We start from the raw sequence: 20,010 nt of genomic DNA, 5'->3' as shown, positions 1-20,010 counted from the left end.
AGAGAGAATGAGAATGTATATGTCTTAAGCTGGACCAGAACTAAAACCAACTTGAGACCGTGCATGGATTCTTCCCACATCCTGTTTCTGCCCCCGCATGGGCCGCTGCCCCGGACAGGGCGCTGAGATGAGGAGAGAGCAAGAGTGACCACCGAGGGCCCGTTCAGAACAGTCTACCTTGTCGTCCCTCCTGCGAAGTTTAAAAAGGCAGGAAACTAGTTTTATCTGTAAGAAAATGTTTATTCTTTTGAACCCCACAGGGGGAAAAAAAAAAAAAAGAATGCAGCCAAGACCACATGTTTAACGAAATAGTGTCCCAAAAGGCAGCAAAACGGGGGGAACCTCAACACAAAGTCAGGGACAATTTTCCATGTTTTTGCACAAAGATGAAAAAAAAAAAACTATGACAATTCTGAGTAACACTTCCATGGCGACAATTACACAAGATGATTCAAAAATGCAAAATGGCAGCAACATGCACACCTGGCTAAAGCTAGAAGTTTTTTTTAACCCCAAAATAAGATCTGTGATTAAAAGGATGATTCTTTTTAATACTTCTATTCTGCTGACTCGCTTGTCCTACTTAATCTGCTTTAAATATGACACATGCCAATTAACAGGAAATTTGAGAAGACCTATGTCCTTCCAGAATCCATGGCAAGGAAGCAAAACCCATCTATTTGGTTTCTTAAATTTTCCTCAGTTTCCCAATACAATTTTGCTTTGCCCCTCCCTCTCCCAGCCCCTCCCCCCGCCCCACCCTGGTTCTTAAACACTTCCAAAAGTTGCCAAAACACTTTTCTACAAGTGTCTAATATACACTTGAAACTGAGATCTTTGTGCAGAGTTTTGAGTTTAAAACTCTTAAAAAAAACAAAAAACAAAAAAGAACTCCTTGGCACAAGAGCTGAGGAATAGTCAAGTTTCTTTTAAATCATCAAACACAAGATGATGAAGAGAGGAAAGCACAGTTAAATGAAATGAAATTTTTTTTTAAAAAAAACAACCCAAACCTAGAACGGCAGCTTTTTGTTCGCTGTCCTTGCAGTCTCTGGCACACAAACACCGCCCGGCTCCCTGTCCCAAGGTGTTGGCCTCGAGACGAGTCCAGAACACCGTGGTGCTTTCTCTGAAAGGACATGGGCTGGAGCGGCAGAGGTCATGAGCCCCCGCTACCTGCCAGTTTCCAGCAGGATCCGCAGTGAGCTCGACATAGAAGACAGATGATGGTAAAGGGGGCAAATAGTTTAAAATCGTCAAGTTTCCTCTTGAAATGTCTTTTCCCAAGGCACTGCTAGCAGTTTTCTAGGACTGAACACCCGAGGGGAATAGGAACGTTTCAGACACAACCCCGGGGACACGCTCATAGCTAGTCTCATGGCCTCACTCCCCTCGGCTTAAACGACACTCCCGGAATTTGTTTGGTCCTTGGAGGGGTAATCAGCTTTTGTTTTCTGTAATATCAAGAATCATCTTCTGGAATGCAGCTATAAAATCAAAGCCGCGTGAGGTTATTAACCCTTCCACTCTAGAAAGGAAACGGTTTCATTAGCATCCCATGCGAATCCAAAATGCAGGTTTTGCTTGCTTATTTAAGAACAAAACTAAAAGGAAGGATGGAGAAGCAAAAACCTTGCTTTTTTTTTTTCTTCTTCAAGAGGAAACTGTAAGAATACATAAAAGGCAAAATTGGCTATTTGAAATCCAAGAGTGGTTTTAATGTATTGGCCGAGAAAAATAAACTGCAAAGTTCTGTGAGGTCTTCTAAAAATTTACAAGAAAAACTGATGGGCAGTTCTAATCAGACTCGGATGTTATCTTCCCCCCCTTTTTAAAAACGACAACATATACAGTCCCACAAAATACAATATAAACTTTTTTTTTTTTTTTTTTTTTTTTATCTTGACTGCCAGAGATGCTCCTTTGTGATGCCTTCTGGTAACCAAATGGTTGGGCAAAACCCACAGCTGGTCTTCATTTCTTCAGGGGCTGGTAAACAGAGGCATTGGGATCGAGTCCAGAGGGGCTGGTCTCCACAAATTTGGAAGAGTAGTGGGGGGAAACGGGGCTCAGGGGGCTGGTGGCGGCACTGTATGTTATGCTGGGCATGACGGCCATGACTTCAGCTATCTTCTGTTTAAGGTCCTTGATTTCCTGGTCTTTCTGAAGAATTTGTCCTGGAAGATCAAAGACCCACCATTAGTGAGAAAGGAGGGCGCCTAACACAGTGCCCTTGTCTCGGGCCCATCCCAAGTGCATTTCGCTCCAACTCTGACTGGCTTTGACAGTCTGTAAGAGTAGGAGCTTTTCTCTTAAGGGCCAAATAGTAAATATTTAAGGCAATGTGAGCCACAGACTGCCTTTGTCATTTTCTTTTCTTTCTTCTTCTTTTTTTTTTAAGCCTGGAGAAATATAAAGAACATTCTTAGGCCACACGTGGTGCAAGGACAGGCAGCAGGCCACATCTGGCCTGTGGGCCATGGTTTTGCAGGTTTCTGGAAGGGGACTCTGTGTAGGTGCAACAAGCAAAGAGATCACTTTAGGAGCCACGTTCTGAACATGGCGGTGGCCATGGCAGCCAGAGGCGCTGCGGGTTTTACACTAAGGCCGCACCTCTTGAGCTGGACTGTTTTCCTGGGAGGCGGGTCTCTGGGTGTCAGCCCCAGGCACACAGGACAACTGAGGCCGCAGTGTCAGTCCCCGCACCTCCACCCCCAAGGGCTCTGCTGGCAGATACAGGCAGACACACCGAGCTCTGCAGCAGCTGCCCCCGGGGGGCTCCTGTGTGACTCAGCGTGCTCGCCCCTCCCTCTTGGCCTCGTGCCCCTCAGCCTGCTGGCCCGCTCTGCCCCTGGCCGGATGCTCTCACAACACGGCAGCACATGCCACCCTCGCTCACCTGGCTTAGCTTCTAGATCCCACCAACCCTTGCCTGCCTTGGACCACTTCCCTTTCCATGCTTTTCCTGCACTGTGTTCACTCTGAGGTTTCCACTTCCTCACAAGGCTTTCCCTGACCCTCCCTTCTAAATCAGACCCGACCCTGCCCCCCAATTCCTAGATTCTCAACACACCCTACACTCGCCTTTTTGTCACTTTCTTCTAAAATAAGGTAATAAGTACAGCGGCTAACGCACCATTCTAAGTACTTAGACTCATTTATTTAGCACAATGACCCTAAGACATGGGATTTATCATCATCATCTTCATGTGTTTTACGGATGAGGAAACTGAGGCAGAGAGAGGCTGAATGACAGAGCCGGGACCCAGGTCTACGCAGTCTTGCTCCAGAATCTTTACTCCTATGGCCTTCTTCCGTGTCTTGTAACTATTCATGTGGGGATGACTGGCGTCCATCATCTCTCTGGTGGCCTATGAGCTCCATGAGGGCGGGAACTGTGTTTACATCTTTACTCCCCGCTAGATCCCTAGTGCCCAGCCCAGTAGAAAGCTGAGGCTCTGCAAGTTCCATATCTTGCCAAGAGTCAGTTATTAAGAGGCAGAGCAAGATTTAAATCCCGCACCCGTATTCCAAAGCCCATGTAATTTCCATCACGCTTTGAAGTTCCCTGGTCTACTCGGGGAAGGACACTTAGGAGTAGCCCCTCGGAAATTTAAATGCTTAAAAAAAAAGAGAGAGAGAGGTTGCATTTGAGTTGCACTCATTTTGAGTCCTACGGAGGATGGCAACGGATCTGAAATGGAACGAGAGCGCGGTGGCATGTTTTTAAAAAGAATGTAGGGGAGATGAAAGTCATTTTGGAACTGGGGTGAAACAAATGATATTGAAGGGAGGAAGCAGAAAAGCAACAAGGGGTTTGATTTGAATTACAAAGTTGGGTCCTTATTAGAATATTCTGAGCCTGACAGTGGAGGGAAGTAGTGGGGGAGGCAGCAGAGCCCTAGAAAGCAGCTGCTCCCTCTGAGGCCCTTCATGTCCCCTCGGCTTCAGCTTCAAGTTCACATCAGACAGCCTCCCTCCCTTTGAACAAAATAAGCCTCAGATGAATAAAATACCTAATAGCATCTGATACGTGATTACATGAACCACTCTATCTTTTTTTTTTTTTCCAGGCAGATTTAAGTTTGATTTTTTAAAATCAGCAACATGCAAACATTTCCAGAGCTTTTGGAAAAGGCAATCCTTTTTGCTTTTTTGTCGTTTTACAGAATTCCTAGGCTGACAAGGAAGCTCGGGCTGTGCTGGTGAGCCGGACTCCCGGCGGCTAGGAAGGAGACCAGGTGCTCCTTCCCTCCAGGGGCCAGCTCCCCGGAGAGGACAAAGCCAAGTCAGAGATGGGTGGCTACTTCACAGCAAGCCGAGCCAGGAGGGCAAAAAAGCCAGTGTATGGTCAGAAGTTCAGCTTGAAAGCAGAATTCCCAGACACCTTCTTTTAAAATGCTTCTTCTAGAATGCTTTCTCCGCCAGACCCTCAGCCTGCTTTCTTCTTGCTCTGCCCCCTTGCACAGTCCCAAGCCACTCCTACGGCTTTGCTTCTCACAACTTCTATATTCCTCCCCCCTTCCTGGGGTTTGGGCCTCTCTCTGGGATTTAGATGGCAAATTTCGACTTCCACCAGGCAGTCAGGAAGCCACTGCCAATCAGAACATCTCCAGCCAAACTCATTCTCTCTTCTCATCCTTCAAATCTGTCCTGCTCTTTTTCCTCCGCTCCCGGGAACTTTATCCTCCCGCACCCCTCGGGCTCCTCCACTTTCCTTCACTCCTGCCTGCACCATCGCCCCCCCCACCCCCCCCACCCCGCCCCCTCTCCCACATGCCTCACCTCTTAGACAAGAGGTGAGGACCTGCTTCCTCACAGGTCCCTCTGCGTCCACACAATCTCACCTTCCAATCTACCTTTCGCATTGCAATGCTAAAATGAGGGCAGAACACCCCCTTCCTCCTGAGGATCTCGGGAATACATTCCCCAGGACGGCTTCATTTCTGGTTCTCGATCTCCCACATCCTCCAGCTGGGGCCACTGGACTGCTCATCTGGACATTCTCAGCTTTTCTTGCCTTGGCTTACATGATTCCCTCGGTAACGACGTTCTTCCTGGCTACTCTCTGTTCTCAGAACTCATCCTTCAAGGCCCACTCCGTGTCCCCTCCCTTATGAAGCCACCCCTGATCTCTGCTCTGGCCTTTCCAGCCCTCTACCTCTACCTAAAGGCAGCAGGCCTTTCTGCTTGGCTTGCCCAAGTGCAGTAATTCTCACAGGGTTCACAGGGTCCAAACCATCTTTGTGAAAATAATAACACATCATTTGACTTCTTCACACACATTCCCTCCTGGGGGTAAGTGAAGTCTTCCAAAATAACATGCAAGTAAAATTACAACAGACTGAACATAGAAACAGAGATGAGAACTGAAGTATCTTCTATTGAGCCAGAAATTAAAGAGGTCTGCTCAATGTAAAACAATGCCATTTTTCTCAAAGTTTTTTTGGTTTTAGAAAATAGTTATTTTTTATAAAAATATGTTAACAAGTTATATGTTTATTATGTTATTTTAAAGATAAATTAATACTCGTTTTAAAGTTTCAATTTCTAATAGGTAACTACTGATAGATATAACCCACTTGAAAATAAATCTCCTTAGGGCACTTGATAACTTTAAGAGTGAAGGGGTCCCTAAGAACAAAAAGTTTGAGCACCACTGCCCTAGTAGATCCTTCCACTAGACCACATCTTGTTCATCTTTATCTCCCCTTTAGCTTCTAGTACAATGCTTCAGATGCTCTTTTTTAAAAAATTTTTTTAGATTTTATTTATTCATTTGACAGACAGAGATCACAGTAGGCAGAGAGGCAGGCAGAGAGAGAGGAAGGGAAGCAGGCTCCCCACTGACCAGAGAGCCTGATGCAGGGCTCGATCCCAGGAACCTGGGATCATGACCTGAGCTGAAGGCAGAGGCTTAACCCACTGAGCCACCTAGGCGCTCCTCAAATGCTCTTTACGTACCTGCTGAAATATTCTTTTCCTAAGTCCAATTGTTCGAATACCTGTTTCAGTAATTTATTGCTGGCTAATCAATTTCTTGGACAAAATTGAAATTGCTTTTCACCAGACTCTGTCATGCCTCTATTCAGAAACTTTCCAAAGCTTTCTGTGCCACTCAGAGTAAAGTCCAAAGTTCCTCCCATGGGTTACAAAGTCTGGCAGAACGTGGTTCTTGCCAGTCTTGGCTTGTTCACTCCAACAACTCCGCCCATCCCTCTGGCTGCAGCCCCACTGGCTGCCACCCCTGCTCCTTCCCCCTGCAGACTGACCAGGCTCACGCACTCTTGCTTTGAGCCTCTGCTCAGATGCTCCCTATTCAAAGGATCTTCCACGACCACCATGTGGAGCCCACATCCCCACGGGGACACACTCGCGCATCCTGCCTGACACCGCTTCGCTTCCTTCCCTGCCCGCACCAGCATCTGCTCCGCTCTGTGCTTGCTTGTGGCTGCCTGCCTCTCAGGGAGCCTCAGGGTGCCTGGCATACAGGAGGCCTCAGGAAATACCCAATGAGTGAACAGCCAGCTCCCCAGAAGCTGCTGCCACCACTCCCTGCTTTGTAACCATGTAGAACCCGCTGCCGCTCAAACACATCAGGCCCTTCTGGCTTCCCTGGCCTGGTCCAAGCCGTTTCGTCTGTCTCCGTGGTTCTCTGCCCCTCACTCCTCTACACTGCATCTTCACTGGCCTGACCCCTGCTCATCAGTCAAAACCTGGCTCAGACATCAGTTCCGCTGGGAAGCAGCGGGGGGAAGCACCCAGGCTCGACCCCTGCCTCCCTGTTCCCACAGCCTTACACCTACCACCGCATCAGCATCTTTCGGTGGCTCTGCAGCTCTCTGTCTCTTCAACAGCACTGTGAGCTCCTTGAGCTCATACTGCTCTCTGAATGCCCCACACCACATATTCTCACCTCAGAATATGTCTGCAGAATGAATTAATGTGATGATTCCTAGACGTCAATGTTGGGCACCTCTCAAACCACTCAAGAAGAAAACTGAATGCCCCCAAGCTCTAAGGGACCTCTGCTCTCTGCGTCCCTGTGTGTGCGCAGCCGTCCCACTTCGCCGGGGCCCGGGGCTCTCCTACCTTGCGCGATCTCGAGCTGTCGCTTCGCGTCCCCCAGTGCAGAGAACAGGTCCAGCTTGATTCTCGTCTCTGCACTCAGACTGTTCTCCAGGTGTTGTGTTTTATCTTGCATGGCCGAGAGGGCTGACATTAACACCTCAGTATCCTTCTCGTTTTCCTTGTACTTCCGAAGCTCCTATCAACATCATCAAAGCAGCAAGATGTTACAAGACAGTTTTGGCATCGAGGTCTACAAATTAGCCTGAAATCACAAATAAAATCCCGCTATTAATGACCTGGCCCCTAGAATACAGAATCCTGGTGTTTCATGGGTTAAGACCTCACCACTTGGAGTGTAAGATGTATTTATATGATGATATGACATATGAAAATATTTTAGTAGATAAATTGGACTGTATTGGGCTGTTTCTAATAATAACAGACTGTCTCCAAATGAAATACCTTCTTATAAGCCTAACAGAAGAACCACAACTTCCTCCTTGCTGCCAGTTGCAAATGTTGCTGTAGTGCTGCAATCCAATTTGCCAAAACTCTACTCTCAACCTGCACTAAAAATTATAAAAGTGTTCATTATTTTGACAGGACATTCTGCAAAATAAGCCCACTTAAAACATCTGGTAATGTAGCCCATACACACAACATATTAATGTATATTTAATATATATTTTGTATATTTATTTAATATATATTATATATAACAGCTAACATATTATATATTTACTAAGTAATGTATTTAATAATATTTAATATAGAATATGTATTTTAATATATAACAAACTTAATACATATTAAAATACATGTGTATCTATATAGGCATTTTAATTTTTTCATTTTAAGATAGAAATCCAAACATACTACAGAGAATTTAGAAATATACTAAAGTTCAAGGAAGAAAATGAAAATCACTTAATGTTCGGACAATGTGAAAAACTTGGTATTTATTTCCCTTTCGTATTTTATAAGCATATGTGTATCTATTAGCATAAATGAAATCATACTATATGTAGTTTTGTATACAGTTTTTAAAAAACTTTCTCAACTCTTCTTTGGAAATGTAATTTTTTTTTTTTTTTTTTTTAATTTGAGAGAGAGGTAGTGAGAGAGAGCATGAGCAAGGAGATAGTCAGAGGGAGAAGCAGACTCCCCGTGGAGCTGGGAGCCCGATGCCGGACTCGATCCTGGGACTCCGGGATCATAACCTGAGCCGTAGGCAGTCATCCAACCAACTAAGCCACTCAGGCGTCCCTGGAAATGTTATTTTTAATGATTGTATAATATTCCTAGTTATATGTATCATAATTTCTGAAACAAATCTCCCTTTGTTAAGGTTGGATTTTTTTCACTTACATACCACTATGATGAACATCTTTGTATATCAATCATTGATGAGATTTTTAAATATTTATCTTAAGCAGGAGTTGTGAAACAGGAAACACTTAAAAAGTTTATGAACTTTTCCAGAAAGTTATACCTCCTCCAGTGGTTATGAGGCCGGTTTCATTCATCCTCACCCAGGCTGATAATATTATTTAAAAAGTCTTTGCTAATTTCACAAAAGATAAGGGAAACAAGAGCAAAAGAAGCTAAGGGGGCAACACCAAAATAAAAAAGCTTTTGCAAAACAGAAAGTTAACCTACTGAATGGGAGAAGATATTTGCAAATGATATATTCTGCAAGGGGTTAATATCCAAAATATATAAAGAACTTCTACAACCCAACACCAAAAAATCAAATAATCTTCTTAAAAATGGGCAGAGGATCTGAACATTTTCCCAAAGAAGACATAAAATGGCCAACACATGAAAAGATATTCAATAACAATAATCCAGAAAAATGCAAATCAAAACCACAAAATCATCTCACTCCTGTTAGGATAGCAATTATCAAAATGACAAGGAAAAAAAAAGAAATAACAAGTGTTGGCGAGGATGTGGAGGAAAGGGAAGCCTTGTATACTACTGGTGGTGTAGCCACGGAGGCGCCTCAAAAAATTAAAAGTAGAAATATTGTATGATCCAGTAATTCCGCTACTGGGTATTTTCCCAAAGAAAACAAAAACACTAATTCCAAAAGGGATATGCTCCCCTATGTTTACTGCAACATTATTTACCATAACTGAGATATGGAAGCAACCTAAGTGCCCACTGAGAGATGAATGGATAAAGAAGATGCACGCACGCACACACACAAAGAGTATTACTCAGCCATAAAAGAGTAAGATCTTGCCATTTATGACAACATGTAAGGACCTGGAAGATACTATGCTAACTGAAATAAGCCAGAAAGAGAAAAACAAATACCTGATTTCACTGATATGCGGAATCTACAAAACAAAACAAAGGAACAAACAAAAGCAGAAACAGACCCATAGATAAGAGAACTGGTGGGGTGGGTGAAGTGGGTGAGGGGCTGCGGGAGGTACAGGCTTCCAGTTAGGGAATAAGTAAGTCAAGGGAATACAAGGAAGGGCACAGAGTCAATGGTGCTATAACATCATAGTGGTGACAGATGGCAGCTAGTAGCTACATTTGCATGGGGCACGGCATGACATACAGAGTTGTGGAATTACTATGTCTTACACTTGTAACTAACGTAACATTGTGTGCCAAATATATTGCGATTAAAAAAGAGGAAACAGGGGCGCCTGGGTGGCTCAGTGGGTTAGGCCGCTGCCTTCAGCTCAAGTCATAATCTCAGGGTCCTGGGATCGAGTCCCACATCGGGCTCTCTGCTCAGCAGGGAGCCTGGAACCCCCCCTCTGCCTGCCTCTCTGTCTACTTGTGATCTCTCTCAGTCAAATAAATAAATAAAATCTTTAAAAAAAAAAAAAGAAGAAACAAATTTCACAGGAGATAAATGATACATACTGTTAATCTACAGGTCTTTGACGATTGAGGAGGATATATTTTTATATTCTTCTCAGCCATTTATTTTTCTTCTGTGAATTATTCATTCACATCCTTTACCCATTTTTCCAAGTATCAGTTTTACTCGACAAATTTTATCAGTTACCTACATATCAAGAGTACTAATTCCTTATATTTGCTGTAGGATCTATACTCTCCACAACTGATTTTCTCTCTCTCTCTCTTTTTTTTGGTTTTACGATTTTTTCCATTTTTTTGTTTAGAAAATCTTTCCCAGTTTCAAGATCAAATTCTAGTTTAAAACAAAATGCTTTTCTTTTCTGCCTGTATTCAACTCCACCTGAAATTTCTTTTTGTATAGTATGAGAGGAGTTTTTTTATTTTTTTAAGATTTACTTATTTGAGAGAAAGAGAGAGAGGCTTCTTCTCGCTCATGCGAGAGAGCATGAGCAGGAAGGAGAGGGAGAAGCAGACACCCCGCTGAGCAAGGAGCTTGACGTGGGGCTCAATCCCAGGACCCTAAGATCATGACCTGAGCTGAAGGCAGACACTTAACTGACTGAGCTACCCAAGCGCCCCAAGAGATGAGCTTCTAATTTTATTTTTTTTCTTAGTTATCTAACTGTTCTGAAGCCTTTTTCTGACTAGTCCTCACTGTTTCCAACCATTTGTGCTGTTTTTACTGGAGACTTTATGCTCTGTCTCTAGGGCATCTATCCTATGCCACCAACTTGCCCACAATTTCATACCAGTTCCATGTGATTCAAATTACTGTAACTTCATGATATATGATATTACTTTTGAGGGTCCCTTTGGAAAACCAAGTCCAAATACCTGGCTAAGGTACATGCTGCCCAGAAAACTGGTTGTGTCCACAGCACTGGCAGCTTTCCCCATCATGCACTGCTCAGAACTGCAATCTACAAGGCTGAGAGCCATTCAGAATGGTCAATTGCCTGGCAATGCACAGAGGGTTAGGGCTAAGAAGAGGTGCAAAAGCTCCAAAACACACTAATCTAGCCTATAACCTGAAAAAGGGAAATGAATCTACAGTAGGTCAAATTCTGGTATAAACCGTGTCAAAAGACAGTCAATATTTCTAGTTGTATTAGAATCTGGCTAATTAAATATGACTTGAATCTGCTGGACAAGGCTAGAGCTTCTTTCTGTCATAGAGACTTTGAGATGCAGTGGGATTTGGCCTATTATCAAAAGGCACCATCTTGAGGTGCCTGGGTGGCTCAGTGGGCTAAGCATCTGCCTTCAGCTCAGGTCATGATCCTGGGGTCCTGGGATCAAGCCCCACGTCTGGCTCCCTGCTCAGCAGGGAGTCTGCTTCTCCCTCTCCCTCCGGCACTCATGCTCACTCTCAAATAAGTAAAATAAAATCTTCAAAAAACAAAAAGGCACCATCTCCACATTGCAACACTGGGTACACAAATAACAGGAGAACCCAAGTAGGAGAAAGTCTTTCGTGCTCCCCATACCTGAACTTTCAGTTCTAGTTCTCTGATCTGGTCTTCTTTCACCTTCATGTCCATCGTGAGCTTCTTGCCCTCTGCTTCTAATTCTCTGATCCGATTCCGTAAGGTTTCGGTACACTCCCCCCTTTTAGAAAAGAAGAGAAGAAAGGGATTTAAAAGACTAGTGGTTTACTTGTGCTGCAAGAGTGATATTTCTCTTATACTCCAGAGTCTGTCAGGTTTTAGGTTTTGGCTCAGTCTGCCCATTCTCTATTCTTTGAGAATTTCAATAATGATCTAAAATAATTAACTGGTATCTACTACGAACCAGGCACCAAATGAAGCACTTTACCATTTCCGCCTTCTTTGCAAGTGTAGGATGTATTGTCCCATTTTCCAGATAAGAAAACCAAGACCACGCATTTGTAACACCAGTCCACTCACCTCGCTGCTAGGTCACAGCACTCCAGGGATAAGAACTGAGGCTTTCTAGCTTCCCAATGCAAGAAGCTTTCCCCCAGGCTAGATGACCTGAGACAGTGCCCCCTGAGGCGAGCAGGCGAGAAGTGGATGTGGACTATCTCCAGCAGGGGGCAGTGAGCTAAAATAATTCTCCCCTTTGAGGGTCTATGCCTTGAAAAGTTCAACTCATGAAGTTGCCAGAGCATTGGGTTGCTTCTCAGGGCTGTAGGAAGAACAAACTAAAAAATGTGATGGCAACAGCCAGTCCAGAGCAGACTAACCACTTAGGTTTCAGCAACAGCCAGAGGGAGAAAGGAGGTGTCCTCTGCCTACCGAAAAGGAAGGTCCAGTGAGAGACCTACACCTTGAGATTTGCTTGAGAATAAAAACAGCCTCTACCTAAGTGAAGGTAAACCAGGACCAACGACGGGTAAGACCAAAGCAAGTAAGCCTGACTGGAAGCGAAAGGGAGCCAGGAAGAGATTGAAACCCATGTACTGATGATCAGGTGTAAAATACTGAACACTACGGCTAAGGAATTGTCATAACCTCCTCAGTGGACTTTTTGTCAGGGTAGGAAGTACTGGATGAATGAAGGACAGTACAGGCCGTATCAGATGACTGTTCAGAAAAATCTCCTGCAAGTGTAAGTGCTTCAGAAACGTCTGCTTTGTGCAGAGGCCTGCGCTTACGAACAAACCAAACCCCCACATCCTAGGCAGGCCAGTGGCGTGTCCTGTGAGTATGCCTGGATGCTGACTGACCAAGTGAGCTCAGCCATGTGCACTACAGAGTTAGCAGGGGTAGCAGGAGCATAGGGGAGGAAAGGGTTCTTTCTGGCTGTTCTCTCCTTAAACATGAAATGACAATACATCGGTTCTTCTACAAATGCCAGAACCCAAAAGAAGGCTTTTAACATGCCACATACAAAAAAGGAAAACTTAAGGAAGAATTACAGTATAATTTTATTGATACAAATTATGACAAAAATTTAAAATGAGGGGCTCTTGGGTGGCTCAGTGGGTTAAGCCTCTGCCTTCGGTCATGATCTTAGGGTCCTGGGATCAAGCCCACATGTGACTCTCTGCTCAGCAGGGAGCCTGCTCCCCCTGCCTGCCTCTCTGCCGCTTTGTGATCTTGGTCTGTCAAATAAATTTTTAAAAAATTTTGAAATGAGGGGTACCTGGGTGGCTCAGTGGGTTAAGCCTCTGCCTTCGGCTCAGGTCATGATCCCAGGGTCCTGGGATCGAGCCCCACATCGGGCTTTCTGCTCTGCAGGGAGCCTGCTTCCCCCTCTCTCTCTGCCTGCCTCTCTGCCTACTTGTGATCTCTGTCAGATAAATAAAGAAAAAATCTTTAAAAAAAAATTTTTTTTTGAAATGAAATCGACGGGGTGCCTGGGTGGCTCAGTGGGTTAAGCCTCTGCCTTCAGCTCAGGTCATGATCTCAGGGTCCTGGGATCAAGCCCTACATCGGGCTCTCTGCTTAGCCAGGAGCCTGCTTCCCCCTCTTTCTCTGCCTGCCTCTCTACTTGTGATCTCTCTCTCTCTGTGTCAAATAAATGAATAAAATCTTTTTTACAAAATGAGATCAATAATAATGTACCCTCACTCGCCAACTGTAAGCCCATAACTGACCCCCCACCACACGGGTGGACTTCACTAGTCAAAAAAAAAAGAAAAAATCCCTAAAGTGAAATAGAAGCACCCCTCCCCCCCACAATGCCAAAAGGCTCTTAAGGATCTTCCCTCCTTGCTGGAATTCAGTTTCTGGAAATACTTGCATACTTTTCAATAGAACAGAAGTAATGCCCAATTCCCAACACTCCACAAATTCAATGGCATCTAACAGTGACTTATGTTTTGGGTTTTTTCCCCATCTTTTCCAGCTCATGTGACAGTTTGCTGATACCCAACCAAGATGGGAGCAGTCAGTCAGTAAAAAGGACTTAGGCAACCAAGATTTTCCTTTCTTCTATCTTAAGATAAAAACTTCAGAAACACATACACCTGAGAGTAGAGAGTAACGACACAGAAAGGGAATGACAATCCAGACTGGAGTCTCTCCCAGTGTTTAGAAGTTGATGGCCACACAGAAAGTGACCAGAAACCCTTTGATGAGCAGCACTTAGCCTCCTGGGTGTGAGAGGCATGGTGCCGCCCTCATCCCGCTTCCTAGATGAGGTCGCTGAGGGATGAAGCTGTTACAAGACCACGCAAGTTGCACAGATGGGGCTTAGCTAGTCAGGAAATAACACTTGGTGGCAACCTCTCATTGCCTGATGGTTCTATTTCAACCCTGCCTGAGGCCTCATACTCTCATGCCGGTCTTGGTGCAAGGCAGAGGCAGAACACCTCATCCACCTCCGATGCAGAGTAGGGAGGTGGGGGGGGTTAAGGGGTGTTGGTTGTGGAGGGAGCGGGGATGAAGGGTGGGGGTGGGGAGGGGGGCATCATGGACATACCTAGACGCGGCAGCAAATGCAACGGCCCGGGCAGCAGTAGCTTCTTCCAACTTCTTCCTCTTTTTCTCCTCCATTAATTGCTTTTCTACAAAACTTCGGGCTTCCTGCTCAGCTTTTAGCTTTTTCTCCAACTGGCTGATATTTTGTTTGTCTTTTTGCTTCATTTGCACAGCGTTATGTAATCTATATGGAAACGATTATCATACAGAGTTTCATTGTTAGAAATGCCCACTAGAAACTCTGGGGAAACGTGGCTCCTCTTTTGAACAGCAAATCATAAAAGTCAGCTTCCAGAGTGCCCGGAGAAAAACACATTGTCGTTATTCTTCAACAAGAGCAGCCTAACAAGATACAGAATAAGACCCAGCCTTTGCCCTACTATGGGAAGCGATCTACAGAAGGCACTCCAGAAAAAGGGATAAAACAAGTTTCTATCAGAGGGAAAGACTGCTGTACCACTAATTCTAGTTGTGCCCCAAAGCACCTTGAGAGAATTTTCATTGATCAAAGAACTACCAATGGAACCAGCCCCATGAAAGCTGAGGTAAAGGGTGGAAGAGGGAAGGTGGTTTTTTTTTTTTTTTGGGCCTGAATGTAGTTATGCTGTGGCCCTGCTGCAGCCTTTCCTTTTCCAGCTGTGAGCGGTCTTCTCCAAGTATCCCAAAACAGACCCTGGAGTTAGTCAGAGGGTGCTTAATTTCACAAAGAGATTTCAGCCGTACTCCCTTCCGTGCCTACTCCCACACCCAGCATTCCACATCAGTACAAGGTGAGTTCATCTCAGTGTATCAGCGTCAGGCGAGAGCCTTCACGTATATGGGTCAGAAGCAATGGAGAAGTTACGTGCTTATAAGCCTCTGGCTTTGAGTTATGTTCCTCCAGAATGTCGAAGGACTCCTCTATCAATGGAAGAAGCCCAGAGCCTATGATAGTAATCATTACCTCAGGCACACACTGCCGAAAGATTAAAAAAGGGGGGGGGGCAGATCAATACTGAGTCAAGAAGTAATTCCAGGATGAATCAATGGGAAGTATAAACAAATTCAAACAGAAGAGCTGGTTTTTTGCTTGCCTCTTTTTAAATAAAATAAAAATTCAGGGTCATTTTTTGGGTCCCAGATATCAAAGTAAATAGAGTCTGTTCCTCTGGAAACTTTCATTCAAAGGAGCAGGATTTTCAAATCGTAGCAGAACAACTTCTGTCAATTTTACTTATAGTATCACAGAAGCTCAATGACTATTTTATTTTATTTTTTTTTTTTTAAATTTCTTTTTTTTTTTTTTTTTTTAAGATTTTATTTATTTATTTGACAGAGAGAAAGATCACAAGTAGGCAGAAAGGCAGGCAGAGAAAGAGGGGGAAGCAGGCTCCCTGCTGAGCAGAGAGCCCGATGTGAGGCTCGATCTCAGGACCCTGAGATCATGACCCGAGCCGAAGGCAGTGGCTTAACCCACTGAGCCACCCAGGCGCCCCTCAATGACTATTTTAAACTAAGAGAAGAACTTATTAAATGAAAAGAAAGAACAGTAACATTAGTAAACTGTGCTGTTGGGATGAAACAAGTTTTCGTAGGTTTTGTAACATGCTGAGTATCTGGTACTACGTTAAATATTTTAAATATTTCATTTAACACCCCTGCGACCAGGTCCTCTTGTCATCACACCTCTTTTACTCCAACCCCTGGAACCACAGGAACAGTGAAACCGCCTGGTGGCGACTGAGGCCCCCGGGTGCACGTACTTGTTCTGCAGCAGCTCGTTCTCCTGCCGGAGCTGGCCCATTTCGGAGCGGATCCCCCGCTCGGTGCTGGACAGGGAGCTGATCTGACTGCGGAGCTCCTGTTCCACTTGTCTGCTGGCCTGCAGGTCAGCCTTTAACTTTTTAATGTCTTGTTCCAGCCTAGGAGAAGGAGAAATGTGGCATTTTCATCAGGGAAAGGGCACCCACAGGGCTCTGCGGGAGACCCTGGGTGACGTCCCAGACTTCCTGAGATTGGGTTGGGGGGTGGCGGGCAGCGGCATTAGACCCCCCGGGGCAGCTCCTGCCAGCGGCCAGACTCCTGTCTGCAACTGGCTTTTCACTGTGTGCTTCCTTCTGCCCCAGCCCCCACCCCTTCCCATGGCCAGAGAGTAACCTGTTTGCTCCGCATGCGGGGAGCACGGACACCCAGGTGCTTGTGAATTCCTGAGCTGCCAATAAAGGAGGAAGGGAAGGCAGAGAGAGGGTGGCTGAAGGCTTGGGTCCCCCAACACACACACACACACACACACACACAGTGAATTTCCTATGCCCCCCCTGCCTCCCCCAAATCCCCGGAAGGGAGATGTATCAGTAACGGTCAGCTCATGCCCCACTGGCTCTGAGATGATTCTGATACACCAGAATTTACCCTCTCAGATTCCCTTCCACCTTGGGCCCAGAGAACAAGAGTTTCTCAGGCAACCTCTGAAATTGCTAGCATCCTTGCTACATGATGTTCACACTTCCAGTGACTGTGACAGAGGAGCTTATTCAGCTCAACAACAGTGTGAACAGGAACCAATGACGCGCTTTGAGAATCGTAAGAGAATTCTACCTGTGAGCTGAAGCCCATCTTTTCTCTCCAGCTCCTTAACCTCTGTTCCATCTGTTTTCTCTTAGTATAGTAACAGCTTTATTTTAAGTGACACATTTTGGGGAGCTATCACATGCGCAGGTGGGCCTGAAGAGAGTCAACAGAAAGTATAAAACCCAGACTCTCTTCATCAGAGGGCTTTGTAATGTCACTAGAGGCCAACAAGTGACGATTTTTAGTGGTGAGACAGCAGCACAAGGAAGCTGGATTAAATACACGTGAGAAAGAGTAACAACTAGTACTTAATGAGAACTTAGGTGCTACACACTGTTTGTTCCACAGGCTTTACTGGTATGAACTCATTTAGTCAGCACAACCGTAGGCTAAAAGTTTGTTATTCCCACTCTTACAGATGAAGAGGGCTAGACTGGGGAAAGGCTCCAGCCCCAGGTGACACGGGCCCCAGAGCCCACCCTCTTCTCCAGCAGGCTGAGCCGTGGCCATGTCCTCCATAGCCGGGGATGGACGAGAAGTGCCACAGGAGTTCTGACAAGAGAAGGTGGGAATTAGGTTGGGCCTGGAAGGCTGGGCAGGATTTGAAGAAGGGGAGGAGGGGCCACTCTAAACAAGGGGAAAACATGCTCAAAAGCTCAAAAGCCATAGATATTTGGGGACGGAACAATCAGTCTGGCCTCTGAGGAAACCGTGTACTCTGGGAACAGAGTGAGAAGGGGTAGAATGGGTCTGGAGGATGGGACTGTGGGGAACACTGAAGGTCAGGCCAAGGATGGCGGCTGGTGGCCTGAGGAGCTACGCTTTCTGACAAACGAAAACGCAGGCAAAAGTCAGTTTGCTCTGAAGAGACCCTTATCCATGTCGCAAATCCAAAATACCAGCAGAACTGAGATTTCTGGCGGGCAGTGTGACCTCTCCTTGGAACTGCCAGCACCACAGACGTAAGCCCTTACAGACATGTTTTATTAAGCACCAAGTCCCCAGGGCCCACCACAGTGAACAACACTTACTAAATATATGTTGCCTGGCCTCCCTTGGGAAACCAAAGAGCGGCTTTATTTACCCATCTACCTTTAGTCAACTGAAACAACATCTCAAAAACAGAAAGTCGTAACACATTGATGGTCCTTTCCCAGGCATCGTAGCCTGTCCCCCTGTCCAGTGTACAGGAACAGATGAGAGACCTGGTTTTCCAGAAGCACGGCCTCGTCTCCTGACATAGCTCACTCCCCAGGGAAGGGTCACAAGTCAACATCACGCCACACTTTCCCTTTAGCCAGGGTTATCCCAGTTGAATGTGCTCCCAGAAGTGCTCTGAACAATTACAGACTGGCATTTATATCATCCCCACACCATCCCTCGTTCACCCGAAGTAACCCAAGGGATATCTTCCAAAACAGGTCGATGCTGTCAGGTTATCCCCATTAAGAAGATGGGTTGAAAAACGTGTTAGGTTATTCGTCTTTCTGGAGAAGTCGGTTTCAGTCTGAGGATTGCATTTCTAGTAGAAAGGGTGAGTTTCAAGAAGAGAATAAGGGCTTAGCAAGGGGTTTAGGACCAGGATTCTAGATTCAGTTCTGATGCCAAGTCCGTGACCCTGGGCAAGGCATGTAACCTTCCAGGACTCAGTTTCCCCATTGTAGGCTAATGACCTCTAGAGTTCCTCCCGGCTCAGGCTAGGGTTTCTAGGCCTGACACACTTACAGCCGGCTGCTGATCTGCTTCTTCAGATTAGCAACCTAAGCTGTATCATATGCAGAGGCCCAGGAATCAAGTTCCACACAACCAGCCCACTGGGGCAAAGCACTGTCACAGATGGGAATGAGATCTGCAGAGGCTGGATGGCAATAATTTTGCAGTTATTATTTTGCACCTTTAATCTCTAAGGGCCCATTTTCCTACCCTGAACTAAGGATAATGACAATATTCTGAATGAAAATTTAGAGCTCCTTGAGAAAGGTAAAAACTCAAAGACTTAATGCACTTAAGAGAACAAAAAAAAATACAAAATACTTTGAGTGTAACTTCTGGAGACCACAGAACCCTAAACAAAAATATATTTTCTGGGGTGCCTGGGAGGCTCAGTGGGTTAAAGCCTCTGCCTTCAGCTCAGGTCATGATCCCAGAGTCCTGGGATCAAGCCCCACATAGGGCTCTCTGCTCCGTGGGGAGCCTGCTTCCTCCTCTCTCTGCCTGCCTCTCTGCCTATTTGTAATCTCTGTCTGTCAAATAAATAAAAATCTAAAATATATATATATATATATTTTTCTTATGTAGAATTGTGAGATTTTTGTCAAAGACAATACAACAAAAATGGAACGACGTGGTTACCAGGGTTAGGAAAATTCCCAAGGTTTGTGCCCTTTGGTGAATGTGTGTTATAGTTCAACAAAAAGTTTATTTTTAAAATAAAATAACTTAATTTCACAAAACAGAGAAGTAAAATCAAATTGCTTCAGGATTTTCAAAACTGCCACCAATTTTGTAAGACTCGGAATTACTGTTCTCCAAACAGCTGCGGCAGACCTGTGAGCGAACACCAGCATTCCCAGTTGAAGAGACTGGGGGAAACACCGCTTGGTGACACACAAGATAACTTTTGAGTGCTAAATGGAAAACTCTCAGGAATTTTTAAAACATATAAGGGGCCATTATATATGGTCTCTCAGAAAAAGCATTAATTTAACCTCGCATGTTAATTTAACCCAGCAGACTACATTTTAAATCTTAACTGAGGTAGGTGGTAAAATGATTTATAATCCCTTATTAGATCTATTTTTTTTTTAAGATTGTATTTATTTATTTGACAGAGAGAGAGAGAGAGATCACAAGCAGGCAGAGAGGCAGGCAGAGAGAAAAGGGGAAGCAGGCTCCCTGCTGAGCAGAGAGCCCAGTGAGAACCCTGAGAACATGACCTGAGCTGAAGGCAGAGGCTTAACCCACTGAGCCACCCAGGCACCCCTAGATCTATTTTTCATTGCAAAAGTGACGCGGAGTCCAGGCTAAACACTGCATACAACAACAGAAAAGTAAAAATACAGAATAAAAACGTCAGCAATTCTTAATCCTCTCAACCAGACAGAAGCACTCA

At 45.0% G+C, this 20,010-nt stretch overlaps 1 protein-coding gene across 1 annotated transcript in view; it reads right to left on the bottom strand.

Annotated features, from left to right (window-relative positions):
* Positions 1 to 219: 219 nt before the first annotated feature.
* Positions 220 to 20,010, bottom strand: part of MACO1 (macoilin 1) — a 64,463-nt gene continuing 44,672 nt past the window's right edge. Inside the window, exons 7-11 of the mRNA XM_059136817.1 lie at positions 16,091 to 16,249; positions 14,350 to 14,532; positions 11,448 to 11,568; positions 7,093 to 7,267; positions 220 to 2,177 (exon numbers count right to left, since the gene is read on the bottom strand). Of these exons, the coding sequence (XP_058992800.1) occupies positions 1,975 to 2,177; positions 7,093 to 7,267; positions 11,448 to 11,568; positions 14,350 to 14,532; positions 16,091 to 16,249 (841 nt within the window). The 3' untranslated portion in view covers positions 220 to 1,974. The remainder of the gene's footprint in view (positions 2,178 to 7,092; positions 7,268 to 11,447; positions 11,569 to 14,349; positions 14,533 to 16,090; positions 16,250 to 20,010) is intronic.

This window comes from Mustela lutreola, chromosome 10 (assembly GCF_030435805.1).
Source record: "Mustela lutreola isolate mMusLut2 chromosome 10, mMusLut2.pri, whole genome shotgun sequence".
In the NCBI taxonomy this organism is placed as follows: domain Eukaryota; kingdom Metazoa; phylum Chordata; class Mammalia; order Carnivora; family Mustelidae; genus Mustela; species Mustela lutreola.
The sequence above is the reverse complement of the archived record's forward strand: the minus strand, read 5'-3'. Positions and strand labels throughout refer to the sequence as shown.